General features: G+C 39.1%; 1 protein-coding gene across 1 annotated transcript; it reads right to left on the reverse strand.

Moving 5' to 3' along the window:
• Positions 1 to 516: 516 nt before the first annotated feature.
• Positions 517 to 16,405, reverse strand: CATSPER3 (cation channel sperm associated 3). The gene is made up of 8 exons (XM_087708229.1): positions 16,296 to 16,405; positions 13,117 to 13,270; positions 8,834 to 9,073; positions 5,749 to 5,931; positions 3,736 to 3,876; positions 2,045 to 2,164; positions 991 to 1,148; positions 517 to 667 (listed from the first exon to the last, which is right to left on the reverse strand). Exons 1-8 carry the CDS (start codon positions 16,403 to 16,405, stop codon positions 559 to 561), a joined length of 1,215 nt encoding a protein of 404 aa, XP_087564355.1. The 3' UTR covers positions 517 to 558.
• Positions 16,406 to 17,979: the final 1,574 nt, after the last annotated feature.

Below are 17,979 nucleotides of genomic sequence, written 5' to 3' on the forward strand. Positions count from 1 at the left end.
ATAGATAGATAGATAGGTAGGTAGGTAGGTAGGTAGGTAGGTAGGTAGGTAGGTAGGTAGGTAGATAGATAGATAGATAGATAGATAGATAGATAGATAGATAGATAGATAGATAGATAGATAGATAGATAGATAGATAGATGAGAGAGAGAGAGAGATACACCATAGATAGATGATAGATAGATAGATAGATAGATAGATAGATGATAGATAGATAGATAGATAGATGACAGATAGATAGATAGATAGATAGATAGATAGATAGACAGATATAAAATGCATCTGTGTATGTATGTGTATGCTTTGCCATAAACCTATGAAAAATGAAGGAAATATCACCACCACCACCAAGATACATTAGCAAAGTAGTCGTATTATGTTTGCATTTTCAAAAAAAAAGGAACAAAATCAAAAATATCTTAGAGCATGGGAGTTTTGCATTAATCTGACCAGTTCTAAAACTTCAGTTTATATTCTTCTTTATTTTTCAAATGCAAAGAAAATATTTTTGGCACATTAATGACAGTAGATGTCCTACATTACTTTGGGAACAATGAACTACCTAGATTTTCCCTTAAAGCACTGCAGAGATTGCAAAGTCTTTTCATGGGAATGGTATAGCAGGGTAGACAAAATGGCAACAATTTCATAGTAGAGATCTTGCAGCCTGAAATTAAACATATACAATCATTGTATCAGTATTGAAAGGCAAAAAATAAAGCCAGGTTCACTGATTATCAGGACAACATAGAAATATTCCACTCAGCACTATATTCAATACGCAGCAAATGACTCTGAAAGTCATTTGGCTGTGACATCTCTAAACACATTCCTTAACTACAGTGTTCAGGGTAACTATTTCAGATGCTTTAAAAAGAATGCTTTCTACTTGGTTTTAGAATTGAGGACAGTGAAGCATTTGATCATTGCTGAATATTAGCATGCGAATAGGATCTAAATCCCAGACTCTATTTAAGAAAAGTTACACACTTGTACACAGTGGCATCCTGACGATCAAGGGATGCCAAATAGAGGTCAATGAATGGCAGGCTGGCACAGAAGTCTTCCAAGACCATAGGATCTGAATGAAGCAGGCTCTTTTTAAAGCTTTCCACCATTTCATCAAAAGTTTTGTACTCAGTTGATTTCTAGGGTGAAAAGAGAGGTGTGGAGGTTAATTACTCATTCAGAACTCATTCAGAAGCCAGTTTTGGTTTTGCGGAACCAAAAGTCACTTCTCCAAATAGCCACAATGGAAAGTATGGAGTGGGTCATCAGATTTAGAATTTGCCTCATGAATAACCTCTTAAATATTTACAAATTTTGTCCAGTCTCAACCTTTAAGGTTGGGGGTCCCCTCAAGTTATGCTGTGCTATCTCAACATGGAGAAGAAAGGGTGTTCCTGTGGGAGGGATGAGAAGAACATTGGGAATGTAAGTTAAGTATCTGTAATGACAGTAGGCTTATCCAAGGCATGAAGGTCATCCCAGTTCCCTAGCTAAAGCAAATAGACACCTACAGCATATGGGGCAGCAGCAACATAGAAAGATGATAGAGGTGGATTTTAGTGACAATGGCAAATGCTTCATTTCAAACTGAGGTGGGATGGGGAGAGCCAAGAGACAAGACAGTGGTGAACTATTCCTGTATTTTACCAAGAAAACCACATCAATGAAGTGATTGACAAGATAATGCCAGATGATGGGTTCCCTCAGATCAGATGGCACTCAAACTGATATTGAGGAACAGCTGAGAACTTTCAGAATACCAATGATGTTTATGATTATAACCAATTCCATTGTATTTATTTTGTACAATTACAATAAAGACTATACTATGATGTGACTGGATTAAAGCTTTTGAAATGTCTGGTTGTTGATGTTGCCCTGACGAAAAGACATCCCAAAGCATAATTTCAGCAAAAACAGGGAACATAAGATTTGTGAACATGAGAAAGCTCAATCTAGTGAAAAATGAGATGAATCAACTCCAACTAATGAAGACTTATCTATTGAAAAACATTATATAAAATACAATTCCTACCTGCAGATTGAACAATTCAAATATTTCTTCCTGTTGCCTTTTTAGGATGGCCTGCTTCTTTGCAATCAAAGTAATTTGCCTTTCTTCTTTCAGTTTTTCCTCATATTGCTCAGTTGAGTGCTACATAAATCAAAGGATGTTGAGACAAAGGCCCCACTTGGTTCTAACTTCCTACTAGGAATGGCCCCACTGGCTGGAGATGATAGAACAAACTACACAGCAGAAGTGACCAGTTGGAGCAATTCATTTCCCACAATCTACAACCATACTGGTTAAGCCAATTCTGAGTAACAGTAGTTTAAAATCAACTGCTGCATTGGCCAATGGCCATGTCTCAAATGATAAATTGTTTACACTTTGCAGCTTTAAGGAACTTCTCACCATTGTGTACTCTCTCTCCTCCCACTTCCTCAGTTTCTAGGTTACCTAGCTTATCATTTTCATACTTTTAACTTGTGTCTTCAAAGCACCATCTAAGCCAGGGGTATCAAACTGGCAGCCCGCAGACCAGATGCATCATGCGCAGGCCATGCCCACCCCAGCTCCGTGAAGGAAAAGAACATCACGAAAAGTCATGTGACGGCAACATGACACTGCGAGTTTGACACCTATGATCTAAGCACTCTGAAATTATAACATCGTTTCTGATTACAGGTAGTGCTTTTAGGGACCTCAACCGAGACTTGCAATTTGGTTGTTAAGTGAAACAATCCCTAAGTGAAATCGCAATTGTACTTAAAATCTTGCTTCAGTTGTCCTTTACATAACTGCTACACATTGTAAATGTGAGGATTGGTCATGGAGTTATTTTATCATAATCATTATAATGGTGAATAGTCACCAAATGAATTGGTCAATAAACAAGGATTATCTTTTTATGCTTTTCAGTTAGTGTAGTCTCCTAGTGACTGCTTGGACAAGTCCCTATAGTTTTCTTGCCAAGATTTATTGGAAGTGTTTTGCCATGGTCTCTTTCCTGGGGCTGAGAGAGAGGGACTGGCCCAAGTTCAGCCAGATGGCTTTGTGTTGAAGATGAGATTAGAAATCACTGTCTCACTGATTTTTAGCCTGATGCATTAACATTACACCAAACTGATTGTATAAACAAGGTTTACTTGTACTATTAGTTTGCCACAATTATGTTTGAATGACTGTAAACGACACTGTAATTTACCGATGGGAAAACAACCTCTGAAATGACTTAGTTACTTGATAAAACTTATCCAATCTCATACAAAGTTTCAAACACAGTGTTTTCATTCAGATTTGAGATTCAAAAATCTGAAAAACCAATAAATGGCTGTGTGATTGTGTGTGTGTACACACACATATATACTGCATATAAAAATATATGATTTTTCGTACTTATTTATTAGATTTGTTTGCCATTCATCTAGCTTTGAGATGAATCTAATTCTTTGTTCCTATTTACTGGTTGTCTGAAGTTCTACAGTCCAGGTCTGGTAGACCTAACAAACACTTTTCAGCTAAGATAAACCAGAATCAAGGAAGGTATTATATACAGTCCACGTTATGTTAAAAAGCTCAAAATTAAAAATATAGAAAAATGAAAATGAACAGATTAAAGTTCAGTAACCCTGCAATAGTTGACACTATTTTTATACCCAATGTCAATTTCTAATAATTGGATTTCAGTAGAAATTTTAAAATGCCATATAAATGTCACTTACCTGGATATCCATAATGACAACTCCAATAAACATATTGAAAAATACAAAAAATCCTAGCAGAATGAATACTATTGTGAATGTTCGGCTTGTAACAAACTTTTTATTATCCAATTCTTCCTGTAAGTCTGTCCATCCATCAACCTGAAATTTATCAATTCAACATTACAATCTAAAGATACCTTTTGTCAAACATCTGATAAATTATTTCTCTAGTCCAGAGATGGAACACTATGGCCCCTTTATGACTTTATGAAGTCATAAAGTCAGGAATTCTGCGAGTTAAAGTCAAATAATAAAAGGGCTATAGTTCCTTCACCCGTTGTGGCCCAATGCATTTCCTCTCCCCAATACACAAACAAACTTAAGCAGGTATAAATGAACTACACTTGTTCATAAGTAACAAAAAATATCAATCTGGTCATAAAAACGTTGCATACATTTCACTGTACTGTTGCATCTATGCCAGTTCAGTCATTTTGGTGTTTGTTGTATCTGTTATGCCCTATTGTGTTAAAAAAAAAAGATTAAGCACGATAAGGGCTACAGTATTAAGCAGAAGTTGGGGAACATGACAAAGTAGAAAACTTCCCATGCTACGAGTGCTTGCAGGAAGCAGGCCAAAAAGTCAAGATGGTGGCTACAACCAAAATATCTCAAAGCATGTAAAAAGGGGGTACAGCTTGGGAGCTATCTTGATGTTTTTGTCCTCCTGGTCTATGTCCCACTTTGGGGCCTTCTATTAACATGGGATTGATCCTTCTGAAAAGAAAAGAGGGTTCCACCACAAAACCGCAGACGACAAAATCGCAGTCGACGAAAGCGCGCATTTGACGTCATCACAGCGCGACAAAAACATCGCGCTGTGATCGAAAAATGTAAAAATAAAGCGAAAACCTTACCCTAACCCCCCCAAACCTAACCCTAAACCTAACCCTAAACCTAACCCTTAACCTAACCCTAAATCTAACCCTAAACCTAACCGTTAACGTAACGCTAAACCTAACGCTAACCCTTAACCTAACGCTAAACGTAACCCTAACGCTCTAAACCTAACCCTAACCCTTAACCTAACCCTAACCCTAACCCTAAACCTAACCCTTACCTTTATGTGAATCGGCTTGCTTTAATTTAATTTTTATTTCAATTTTTAATTTTTTTCATCGCGCTGTGATGACGTCAAATGCGCGCTTTCGTCGATCGCGCTTTTGTGGACCGCGGTTTTGACGGGTCACGGAAAAGAGTAGACTAAATCAATTTGGCCTGATCCATAGAGATCATGGTTACTCCTACATGGGTATTAGTGTGCTCAATCTACACATGCTGAAAAGCACCATTTTTTCAAGCCAAACTCATAATGTTCACTAAGGCTACTTAGACATTAGGATGATACTTGCAGGGGAGTATCATCTTGCAACGCAAATTAAATCAAATAGTTCTAGCAACTACACCAGCTTGATTTAATCCTAAAAAAGCAATTACCGGTAGTGGCATTATAGTCTGAATTTTCAGTGAAACAAGAAATTCCGTAATAGGTTCTCAAAATATGAATTGTGAGCCACTGAAGCATCAGAAGTAACTTAGAGAAGGGTCACATTTTTTTTTAAAAAAAAAAAAGCCTAATCATGCAAGATAGGCAAAGTTTGAGCAGTGTCAAAGCTCACCCTGGGCTTTGGACCTTGTTTATCTATGTAAGTCCACAAAGCTCGAGATTAAAATTTAGTTCTTGAAAAATGGCTTAAATCAAAGCAAACAGGATTGGAAAAACTACTAAATGCAATCCTGACAAGTTAATAACCTTGATCTAAATAAACAAGGTCTTGCCCTTTGTTTCCCCTTTTATAAAAACTCAGATGCTCTGTACTCCCTCTAGTTGTATTCCAAATTTTGTCTATCTAGGTTCATTTTGCTGGACAACTAGCCTGGAGAAACTAAGTCTTCAATTTCGGTTCCAATTATAAAACAATAACGTTAGTCTAGCAGAGTTGACTATCATGTGAAATGCATGAAAATTACCGTTACTAAGCTGAAGAGTGTAAAAAAGGCAGCTGCTAAGCTGCCCCAGTTCCGTGGATCTCCATGTTCATAGTCTCCATACAAACCATGTCCCAGAATAGCAAAGATAAACATTAGCAAGAACAATAAGACAAGGACATAGATTACATTTTTCACAGTCTGGCCCATAGCTGCCAATAGATTCTGTAGAAGGGAGGAACAAAAGGAAGAAAAATCAAGTGAATACAATTTATGTGCTTTATCGATCTCTTCCAACCTGATGGTCTCCAGGTGTGTGAGGACAACCATTTTCAGAGCTGCTAGCCACCTCTGGAGGGCACCAGGACAGGAAAGATGATTTGCAGCTAGCCCTTCGTTTAGGAACATTCATTTAGTGACTGTTTGAAGTTATGATGGTGCTAAAAAGTGACTTATAACCAGTCATTGCATGAACAACTGTGGCAGCATCCCTGTGGTTAGGTAATAATGTGCTGAGCAATTGGCAGGTATTCATAATGGCTGCAGTGTCCTACCATGTGGCTGCCATTTGTGGCCTTCTCAGCAGGCTTCTAACAAACAAAGTCAATAGGGAAGTGGGGAGGGAAGGTCACAAATGACAATCTCATGATGTTTCACATAATGACTATGGCAAAATTGGGTATGGACCAGTGGTGGGTTTCAAAAAAATTTCGAACCTACTCTGTGGGTGTGGCCTCCTTTGTGGGAGTGGCTTGCCAGCCATGTGACCTGGTGGGAGTGGCTTGCTGGCCATGTTTTTCTCTCTCTCCCTCTCTTTCTTTCCTTTTGTCTCTCTGTCCCATTTTCCTTTTTTTCTTTCATCTCACTTTTTCTTTCTTTTTTCTTTATTTCTTTCTTTCTTCCTTTCTTCTTTCTCTTTCTCTCTCTGTGTTAGTGTGTGTGTGTGTGTGTGTGTGTGTGTGTGTGTGTGTGTGTGTGTGTGTCAGTAGTGGGTTGCTTTCCTGGTCTACTGGTAGAACCTCTTCTAACCGGTTCGGTAGATTTGATGAACTGGTTCTACCGAACTGGTAGGAACCCACCTCTGGTATGAACACATGGTACCTCACACTGACCACACTGCTTAATAAGAAGCTTTTCTTTCCCAATTGTGGTGTAAGTTGAGGACTATCTCTACATGAAGAGGGAAAAAAGGAAGCTCTAAACTAAAAATAATGGAACAATAGGTTATAGAGTTGGATCTTTGCCCATCTGAAGCAAAGTTACCATCTTACACAATGATCAACAATGGCATGCTTAATTGTGGAAAAAGAAATCACAATAAACCAGCAGCCCCATAGGCTACTTCAGAGAAAGCAATTTAGGGAAAGCATATAGATCACAGCTTCTTGAATTCTCCCCATCCCTTAATAATAGTTCCATTTTGAATCACATGCCTGGGACGGAGGACTTAAAATGTCAGCAACACTGTGTGCCACTGTTCAATGCTTGTTGTAAAGGGATACATTGGGGAATTTTTTCGGAGTGTTTTTTCTCCACAGTCCCCAGCCTGATTTAGCCCTTCTTCTTTTTTATTTGATTTTTTTTCTTTTGTTGGATTCTTCTCCTACACCAAATTTGGCCCCGTTCAATTCACTTTTTCTGAGAGTTAATGGGATGATAGATGGAATTTTGCTCCCTTTACGTAATTTCTTTCCAACATTCTGTTGACTTGGAAATTCTTTTTTAAAGAGTGTGAATGAATGAAGGCTTCTCAGCTGCATGCAAGTTGGTGTTTGCTTTTTTCCAGTTATTGGTTTTATTTATTTGGCCTATAAATATGAACATTATCATCATCATAATGAATAAATAATACCATGTGCTTATGTTTAGAACTCAGAAGGGGCTTCTGAAGTACAAAAAGTCACGTGCCAATACGTATGTCTGAAATGACGGCATGTGTAGTAACAGTCTCAATACTAAAAGACATGGGAGCTGCTAAGCTGGTAACGTCTTTGCTCTGACATCACAAAATAATTTCTTTGCTATATCCAGAGGTACCAATGAGCAGCTAATCCTGGCTTTGCAGAAATCCATTAACTTTTTATCCATTAAACACCCAAATAATCCAACAAATGGATTTGGGATTTGAAGTGTGAGATGTTTTTGGCACTCACAGATGTTTGTTCTGAAAGAGCTAGGAGATTGCAAAGGTTCCCTCTGGCCTCTGTATTTGGCATCTGTATGCTTATAGTAAAGGAAAGGCAGCAAGCCTATTCTTTAGTCACTCCCTAGAGTAAAATAATATGCAGGCTGCATGGGATTTTCTGCAATGTTAGCCAAAATCCATGACCAACACAATGAACTCAAGCAAAGTTCTCAAGTCAGAATTCACATCTGTTCCTGAAGAATCTGCTCTACTGTACTGATATCATTTCAGTTCTTTATAAGAATTAGTTCTGTTTGGCGTTCTTAGCTGATGACCCTGCGCTTTTCAGTATTTCCTCTAAGGGATTATTAAGTAAGAATTATTACCCTGAAAATGGCATGCAATAGATAGTCCTGAAGAGTGGGAACAACAATACTGTATTGTAGCAAATTTGTTTAAAAAGTAGAAGTTCTATAGAAATTACTACTTTTGTCCTTGATGCTCCCTGAGTGTGGCTATTTTCTTGCAGACATATTATTACCAAACTAGGTAACTTCATCAGTGCTAGATGTTACCTAGTTTAATAATGAAATATTGGATGAATAGTGACCCGCCACAAGACTCATCACAAGATCCTCACTTGACACGACCCTCACCTGACAGGTCCTCCCATTCACAAGACCTACTGACCACACAAAGCCCTTATAAGCAGAAGAACACTGACACTGACTTCCCCTAAACTCTGCTAAACATGTTACTTAACCTGGTAATGAAAAGTTCAGAAACCAACTCACAAGCATGGAGAATGAACCTCCACCTTCATCCTCCACCCGAGCTACAAATATTTGCCACTATTGCAGAGAGAGAGGCATTCCTTCCCAAAACCTACAGGTGACTCTTGCATTAATACTGACTGCAACAAGTGCAACATCACACAAGTGCACAAGACAGATGGGAGGTCCTTTGTGAACAGTAAAAGGGAAATTGTATCTGATTACTTACAGTTATCCCTGGACTATAGTAGAGCAGCTTGAGGACTCGGAGAGCTTGGAATCCTTTCAGCATAGTTACAGTATGGTGCATTTTTGGGTTGCTGCGGTCAATGGTGTATGGGAGGTAAGCAATGAAAAGGACAGTAGCATCAAAACGCTTATAACCGTCCTTCCAATAATTAACCGGATCCAAGTAAAGGCTCATTAGAAATTCTGTGGTATAGATGGCTAAAATGAGCAGATCTGCTACCTAAAAAAGAAATTGTGATATTGTTCAAAGGAATATGCTTGCATATATGCATGTGTTTGTATACACACACACAATGCATGTATACATTACATATACACATGATTCTTTTTCAAACTTTATAAAGTTAGTCATTTTTTCAGGTTTGACTGCTTATCTATCGTCCAGTTTAAACATTTACAACTAGATTATTTAATTTTATTGCTATTCTGCCAAACAATGCAGTTTGTAGCAAGCAGTTTAAGAAGGGTGGGCTCAATGTGTCCCTGTAAGCTATCTTTGACAGTTGTGCCACCCGACTTCATTTTTAACAATTATTATTTTAATGAAAAATAAAAAAAAAATGAGAAGTTGCATAAACAAAGCGGAGCAGCCTTTAATTTCTTGATCCAGTGCTTCTAGACCTCACAGATAAGGCTTTACCTTAGCAGATAAATGCTGAGCACATGCAGCTCACTCCTTCCTTTAGGAATGGAGTTTCCTGTTTAGAAACATACAAAAAACCTGGGGAGGCAGACAACGCAAAGGAGGGAAGCTAGAAAAAAGTAAGACACAACCTCAACAATTTGTAATAATCGGGTGCCATCCCACAGGTGGGTTCCTACCAGTTCGCACCTATTCGGTAGAACCGGTTCGTCAAATCTACCGAACCGGTTAGAAGAGGTTCCACCAGTGGACCCGGAAAGCAGGCCATACCTACAGAAGAGGTTCCAAAATTTTTTGAAACCCATCACTGGTCCTTGGATATGATTATTCTACACTATCATGCTCATATTAATAAAACTCAGTGCCTGTGTGAAAGATAAGGATGACTACTGCGTTTGTGGTGCAATCAGAACATTGCGTGTGTTGAAGTTGTTTTAACGCAAACCAAAGATGCCTTTTAAAAAACAAGTTTACATCATATTCTAATGCATGCCAGTGCTGTGTGTGAGGTAATTTAAGGTGGTTCTGACAAATGTTGCCGGCATCTTCATATCCAGTCACATGGTCGGCAAGCCACTCCCATCCGGTCACATGGGCAGCAAACCACTCCCACAAAGTGGGCCACAGAGTAGGTTCGAACAATTTTTGAAACCCACCACTGTGCCATCCAGATTATTACAGCCTAGATCTGGCAAGTCTAGCCATGAGGGGAGAGCAAACTGGTAAAGAACAACAGTCTGTATCTTAACAGAACACACACCCCGAGGGTTGTTAAGGGTGTCTTACTCCCCCCCACAGCATTTGTTTCCAGAGAGAAAATTATATATATATATATATATATATATATATATATATATATATATATATATGTATGTATGTATGTATGTATGTATGTATGTATGTATGTATGTATGTATGTATGCATGCATGCATGCATGCATGTATGTTGTATTTGTGCTGATAAATAAAGGGAGACTAGTATAGATCTATTTCAAGCTATTTAGCTCTCATCAGCTAGCCATATATATATCTACTGGAAGGTGATAATGTTGTATAAGGATCTGGGTTTGATAAATAAGCAAAACTACATGACTCACATTTTCAAAGCCCTTAACACATTATTTATTAAAAAATAAAGCAATGAACTGACTTCTTGACATTAGCCAGGCTTTTCTCTTGGCTTCTGTGCCAGCAAAATATAATTAAAGCCAAGAGGTTTGTGTTTATTAGCTCTCATTAAGTAAGTTAAGAGATTCTAGGTATGTAAGATACGTCCTTCTCAAGAGGAAGGTTAAATCAGGACGAAAGAGGATAGTGTAGTACGAACATTTTCATTTCAAGTTCATATTCTTGGAGTTTGCAACCAAAATACATCCAGTTCCGAAAAGATGTTTAGATAAAGAGAAAACTATGCTCATTATTAGGATGGACAATCAGTCAAGAGAAACCAATCTCCACCATACTGAGAATGCAGAATAATATTTTCCAAGCTTTATAGAATATTTGGCAGAGGGAGAAGGAATATGTGGAAGATCTGGATTCAAAATGCAGGCAATTGCTCAGGAATATATCCTAAGTTATTACCATTTTTTCTAGTTAGCTGTAAAGGCTAGTTGCTATGGGTGGGCATGGCCTGAACAAAGAAGTCTCAGTGTCCTCAATTAGCAAGCCACAGACCCAGTGCTGATAACCAATGTGATAGATCAGGCATTAAATACTCCAATCTTTGCTACCAGTTCGAAACCGGGAGCACTCGCGCATGATGCTTTTGAGCATGCGCAGAGAGTCTATGATGACATCTGGGTGGGTGGGCGGAGCCACCTCCACTACCAGTTCACCTGAACCAGGGTGAACCGGCAGAATATCACCTCTGGATTAGACGTATACTAGATTGATTTGTGGGTTGAGTTTGGATTCAGTTTTCAGCTTGATGTCCTATCAGGTTGAATCTTTGCTTGCATTTAGATCTCCCTGTTCTATGTAGGAGAAGACCGCAATGGCTTTACATCAGAGGTATCCAATCTTGGCAACTTTAAGACTTGTGGACTTCAGCTTCCAGAATTTCTGGCTGGAAAATTCTGGCAGTTGAATTGGACACCCCTGCTTTATATATTTGCTACTAATAATACTGCTTTTGCTGGAGGTCTTCCTGCTATTGAAGAGGCCTACTTTAGAAATTAGCATAAATAATACAATCCAAAGACAAAAAAGGTGTTTCATGGTATGCAAGAGGGCTCTAACAATCCCTATCAACATCTTCTTAAAGCAGCTGTATCTTTTCTCAGAATTGCATCTGTCTTCTATAGCTGTACCCAAAACCAGGGAAAGCATTCAGCAAAATTGACTATGCCTCAGTCACTATGCATCTCTTTAAAGCAGTGTTTCTCAACCTTGGCGACTTTAAGTCCTGTGGACTTCAACTCCCAGAATTCTCCAGGCGGATTCTGGGAGTTGAAGTCCACAGGATTTAAAGTCGCCAAGGTTGAGAAACACTGCTTTAAAGAGTAGCATTGCTCAAAGAGGACTTATCCTTGAGTTGTAGATGTTATTATGAAAGTTGTTCTTTAAAGTTTGAACATAAAAGCAGAGAACCCTTGCTAGGCAAAAGCCCACCTAGGTTAGTTAATTAGAAGTGGCTAACTTCTAGTTAGCTAACCTAACTTGATAGCTAACTAGAAGTCCCTCATAAGCTTCCCCTGGGCTTAAGCCCTCTATTATGTTCCATTATGACTAAGTTTACAAGTAGTCCTTGACCCATGATTATGGTACAATCGAGCCCAAAATTTGTATTGCTAAGCAAGGCAATTGTTGAGTGAATTTTGCCCCATTTTACGATTATTTTTGCCTCAGTTGTTAAGTGAATCATGCAATTATTAAATGAATCTGCTTCCCCCATTGGCTTTGCTTGTTGGAGGCTGGCTGGGAAGGTTACAAATGGAGATCACGTGGCCCTGGGAAACTGCAATTGTCATAAATACATGCCAGTTGTCAAGCATCCTAATTTTGATTACATGACCACAGGGATGATGCAACAATCGTAAGTGTGAAAAACTGTCATGATTCACTTTTTTCAGTGCTGTTGTAAATGAAAGTTGTTAAGTCAAGGACTGCCTGTACAGTCATAATTGCCTTGTTAGGGATCAAATGTAGCTACAGTTGCAAGAAAAAGTATGTGAACCCCTTGGGATTACATGGAGTTTTGCATGAATTGGTCATAAAATGTACTCTGAACTTCATCTAAGTCACAACAGTAGACAAACACAGTCTGCTGAAAATAATACTACACAAACATTAGATGTTGCCATGGTTTAATTGCACATCTAATGTTTGTGTAGTATTATTTTCAGCAGACTATGTTTTTCTATTGTTGTGACTTAGATGAAGTTCAGAGCACATTTTATGACCAATTCATGCAAAACTCCACATAATCTCAAGGGATTCACATACTTTTTCTTGCAACTGTATCCATACTGATAGCCTTTTGCTCAATGAGTTGGTTGAAAACTCTTTAAAAATTTGATTTCTCCTCATCTTCCTTGACTTTTTTTCTGGGGGGGGGAAATGTCGTCAGAACAGTCAAATGAGAAATTGTGGCCACCTCACTCAGCAGTTTTCATTACCTGCAGGAACAAATGTGACTCGTAACGAACTTTATAATCAGTTTCTAAAGACAAGAATATCGCATTGAGCGTAATGCTGCTGATCATAATAGACTTGAATAGAGGATGATAGAATAAATTTTCCACAAACTTATACAGCTCAGAATCTCTCCTCCTGGAAAGGAAAAAAAAAAGAAGAAGACAGAATTGAATCTACAACCTGAAAAAAATCCTGTTTTCTTAAGCTACTGCTTGTTCAAACAAAAACAAATTCGTATCATGCAGAAGGTGTGGTTATAAACCAAGGGTTTTGGATTAGATAGAAGCAGTCAGATACTTAAAACAACTAACTGCAAGTATAGACTCATTGGATTACCCTTCAATTATGATGAAATAGCAAGAAAAGAATTCAGATGTCAAGTCAACGGGAGAGAATTCAGATGTCATGTCAACCAAGGGAAGAGCCAAATGCTTTTAGAAGCAATTCTACACAGCCACCAGCCACACCCCTTAAATGCCCAGAAGCAGCTTTGGATAACTGCAGAAGGGTCCATATAGCTGCACCCCATCTTTCAATGGAGCTGGGCCAGCTGATTCACAGAAAGATTGGATGGGCAGAGTGGGGGGATTGCCTCACCTCTGTTCAGCTCTAACCAAATTTGCTTCCCCCCTCCACTAATAAAAAAAACCTGGTTGCAAAAGCAAAGTATTTAAGTATTTAATAAATTTATAGGCCGCCCAATCCCAAAGGACTCCGGCAAAGCTACACCTGTGGGTCCCTGGAGGTCACAAATGCCAACAGCATCTTGACTACATGCAGTGGAGCTGATAAAATTCCAGTGGAAAACTACCTGCCCCGCTATTTCAGAGGACTTGCTACAAATTTTTCTTGGATTCATCTCCTCTGGAATTGGAACAAAGCTAATAATCACCTTGGCTCTGAAGCCTCCTGGTGTTGTGGGAACACGAGAGCATTATGCCTATAGATTGGCCTGTAACAGGAAGTTTTACTGCTTGCAGTGACAGCCTAAGAAAACACTTTTATCTTTCTTCCAAAAGAAAAGCCATTGTAGAGGAAGGGAATTGCGAAGAAAGCAGCAACTAAAATGAATTGACCGTTTTGAATCCCATAATGGAAAAAAGCCAGAAGAGATTATTAACACGGAGTGAAAGGATAAAGCACCCTAGCCCCTGGGTAAATTTTCATTTTTTTAAAAGGTAAAAATATTGTAGCAATAGCAGTTAGACTTATATACTGCTTCATAGGGCTTTCAGTCCTCTCTAAGCGGTTTACAGAGTCAGCATATTGCCCCCAACAACAATCCGGGTCCTCATTTTACCCACCTCAGAAGGATGGAAGGCTGAGTCAACCCTGAGACGGTGAGATTTGAACAGCCGAACTGCAGTCAGCTGAAGTAGCCTGCAGTGCTGCATTTAACCACTGCGCCACCTCGACTCTTTATGGACTATGGCTGTATATAATTTGGTGTTTAAAAATATGTCGTGCTTTAGTCCCTTCTCCCAGCATTCATGTTCTAGTTACTGCCATTGTGGTTCTGTCAGCCTCTGCTTTGCTTACTTGCTTTCACCTGCCATGGCAATGGGGGGGGGGCATGGTATTTGGGATGGGAATAATTGGTGCAGGAGGGATAGTCAACCTGATGATGCTTCTTGGAGATGCAACCCACATGACACCTAAGGGAGTTGCAGATTGGGCAATGGGGTGGAGGTTGTTGGAGGGAGGGGGTGGGGCAAATGTTTGATATGTATGATTTTGTGCTTTTCTCACTCAGACTTTGCTTTACTTCGCTGCTATGTATTCATAACCAGTAAAAGTACTTTTAATTCCACCAGCAATGAATTGGAGAGGTTTCTTTCTTGGTTACTGAAGGAGGCATGCATGACAGGTTCTCTCTTTCCAAAAAAAATGAAACCTACTTCAAATTCTGCTTTCAAGTTCCTACATAAGTGAACCATGATTTGATTTTCTCCACTATCAGACTCTTTTAACCAGAATGCAGAATAATAGAGTTGGAAAGTAAGGAAGATTTTCCACTCCGATCCGTTTAAGCAAGAGACCCTATACCATTCCAGAAAAATGGCTACCCAATTTGTTCTTAAAAACTTCCAGTAATGGAGCACTCACAACTTCTGAAGGCAAGTCATTCCACTGATTAATTATTCTAAATGTCAGGAAATTTCTCCTTATTTCAAGGTTGGATCTCTCCTTGATTACTTTCCATCCATTGCTTCTTGTTTAATACTCTAAAGTTTTCCTCCTTCTGAAAAAGCAGCTTTTTACCCTATTAAAGTGTATGAGAATGTATTCCAAATTTTTATTGCTGGTGCTTTTGAACTTTTTTTAGTGCTGTATTTGAGTATTTGAGTATTTATTAATACTTATAGGCCGCCCTTTTCCCTAAGGGGACTCAGGGCGGCTTACATAAAATGAGGGAAGGGGATATACAAACAATAACACATACAATACATAGAGTAAAATAATAAGCAACATTCATTCATCATTCGGGTGGGGGCAATTATCTTTGTCCCCAGGCCTGACGGGCTAGCCAGGTCTTGAGGGCTGTGCGGGAGGCCAGGACGGTGGTGAGGGTACGAATCTCCACGGGGAGATCGTTCCAAAGGGTCGGAGCTACTACTGAGAAGGCTCTCCTGTAGTTGACATTCTCCTAGTGCCCGCTGCTGTCCTTTTCCATTATGTGCCTTCCCATCACTCTGAAGCCTCTCCGGCTCCCTACTATGTTTGAAAAAGCCTAATTGGAAAAGGTCAACTTCTTCAATGTCTTATCTAGAGAATTAAACAAAGTATGAAAATCCAGGAAGGCTGGAAGCTGTTGGAGAAAGTATTCTACAGCATAACGCAGTATTCACATATAGAACTAAGTAACATGTTTCATTCTTGACCTGTTTTCAGGTCAAAATTAAATTTCATTACATTCATTAAAATTCATTAACAATCTCTTTTGAAAGGAATTTTGAAAGAAAAATGGATTTCATCAAATTAAAAACCTTTTTTATGTAGGCTAAAAATAATGAGAAGTACACCATTCCATCAACATGGCATTCAAAAATATAATAAATTATTAAAATATAGTTTTGAGTAATGTGCAATTCAAAATTTCAGGAAACAATTTCCAGATGTGATATAAAACAAAAACAAAAAATCCTGGCTGAAATCTTACCGGTATCCAAACACATAGCGTGCAATTTCAAGTTCAGATCCAGACTTAAATGCCTCAAATGAGAGCTTGTCAGTCAGACGAAATTTTTCAGGTAATTCTGAAGAATCCATAGCATGCTTCCCAGAATATGAACTGTGCTTATCTTTTCACAATCAGAACTGTAAATTAAGAGAAAGTCTATCTGGAGAAGAATGAAAGTGCCAATATGACCTCGCTGTGACCTCACAATTTTAGAACAGCGTATGCAAAATCTAAGATCTGCTCCTTGGGCTTTTGACAGTTTAGAGCAGGGGTGTCAAACTTGCGGTGTCACATTGTCACATGACATATCGTGACTTTTTTCCCCTTCGCTGAGAGGTACGCATGGCCAGCAGGCAATGAGTTTGACACCCCTGGTTTAGAGGAAAGCACATTAAATGTTCCTATCATTTTGATAGTGCTGTAATTTTTTTTTTATTTCTAGTACGAATACTTTAAAGGAAATGATTAATGTCAATGTATAGAGGAAAATGATTCAGTACAATTGTTTGCACAAAACAATTTGCCTGCTTTTTAGAATTTGCAGTTCCTATCTTGAAATTAGTAATTTGTTCAAGTCTATGATAGTCTGAGGTGACATGACTAAGATGTAACTAGGTTATGACCTTCTTGAGGTTACGATTTTGTCTAGTTACCTGTTGCATGAAAAGTGCAACAGAGGCAACTAAAAAACTTCTTGGCTTAATTTAAGGCAATTGTAAGCAGGCATGGGGCTGCCCCTGAAGAGTGTTCGAAGACTGCAGTTGGTCCAGAATGCAGCCGCGCGAGTGATAATGGGTGTACCTAGATACACCCATGTTACACCTATCCTCCACGAGCTGCATTGGCTCCCCATTGGTCTCCGGACCCGCTTCAAGATGCTAGTCATTACTTTTAAAGCCCTACATGGTATTGGACCTGGCTACCTGAGAGACCGTCTCCTGCCATTCACCTCCCAACGACCAATAAGATCACACAGATTGGGCCTCCTCCGGATGCCATTGACCAGACAATGCCAAGGTGGTGCAGTGGTTAGGGTGCAGTACTGCAGGCCACTTCAGCTGACTGTTATCTGCAGTTCAGCAGTTCAAATCTCACCGGCTAAGGTTGACTAAAGCAACCAAGACCTGGCTGTTCCGGCAGGCATGGGGCTGTTGATGAATATCCAGCCCCATTTGATTGAATGGATGATAGATTAATTTTAACAATTGTATTTTTAAATTTTTTATATGTTTTTACTTTTGTTGTGAGCCGCCCAGAGTCCCAAGGGAGTGGGCGGCATACAAATCTTATTAAAGTAAAGTAAAGTAAGTAAAAGTATTAAATCTTATTAAAGGCATGTCTGCCTTTGAATACAAAAAGGACAGATTTGTCAGATAAAACACGTCTGTTTGTTTTGTGTGCTTCTTTCTTGATTGGAGGTTTTAAGCATTTATCAAGAGCAATTGAACAGTTAGAGCAGGGGTGTCAAACCCATGGCCCCAATGCATCATACGCTGTCCACTCCCACGGCCAGTTTAGCTAAGGGGGAAAAAGTCATGATATGTCACATGACGATGCCATGACGACATGAGTTTGACACCTGAGGTAAAGGGTCCTCAGAGGAAGGAGGACTGTGTAACTGATAACCCAGCAGAAGCAAGTAGGATCAGAAATGAAAATTTGT

Source organism: Thamnophis sirtalis, unplaced genomic scaffold (genome assembly GCF_051295495.1).
Source record: "Thamnophis sirtalis isolate CommonGarterSnake01/CBP01778 unplaced genomic scaffold, rThaSir2_p1.2 scaffold_3, whole genome shotgun sequence".
Taxonomy (NCBI): domain Eukaryota; kingdom Metazoa; phylum Chordata; class Lepidosauria; order Squamata; family Natricidae; genus Thamnophis; species Thamnophis sirtalis.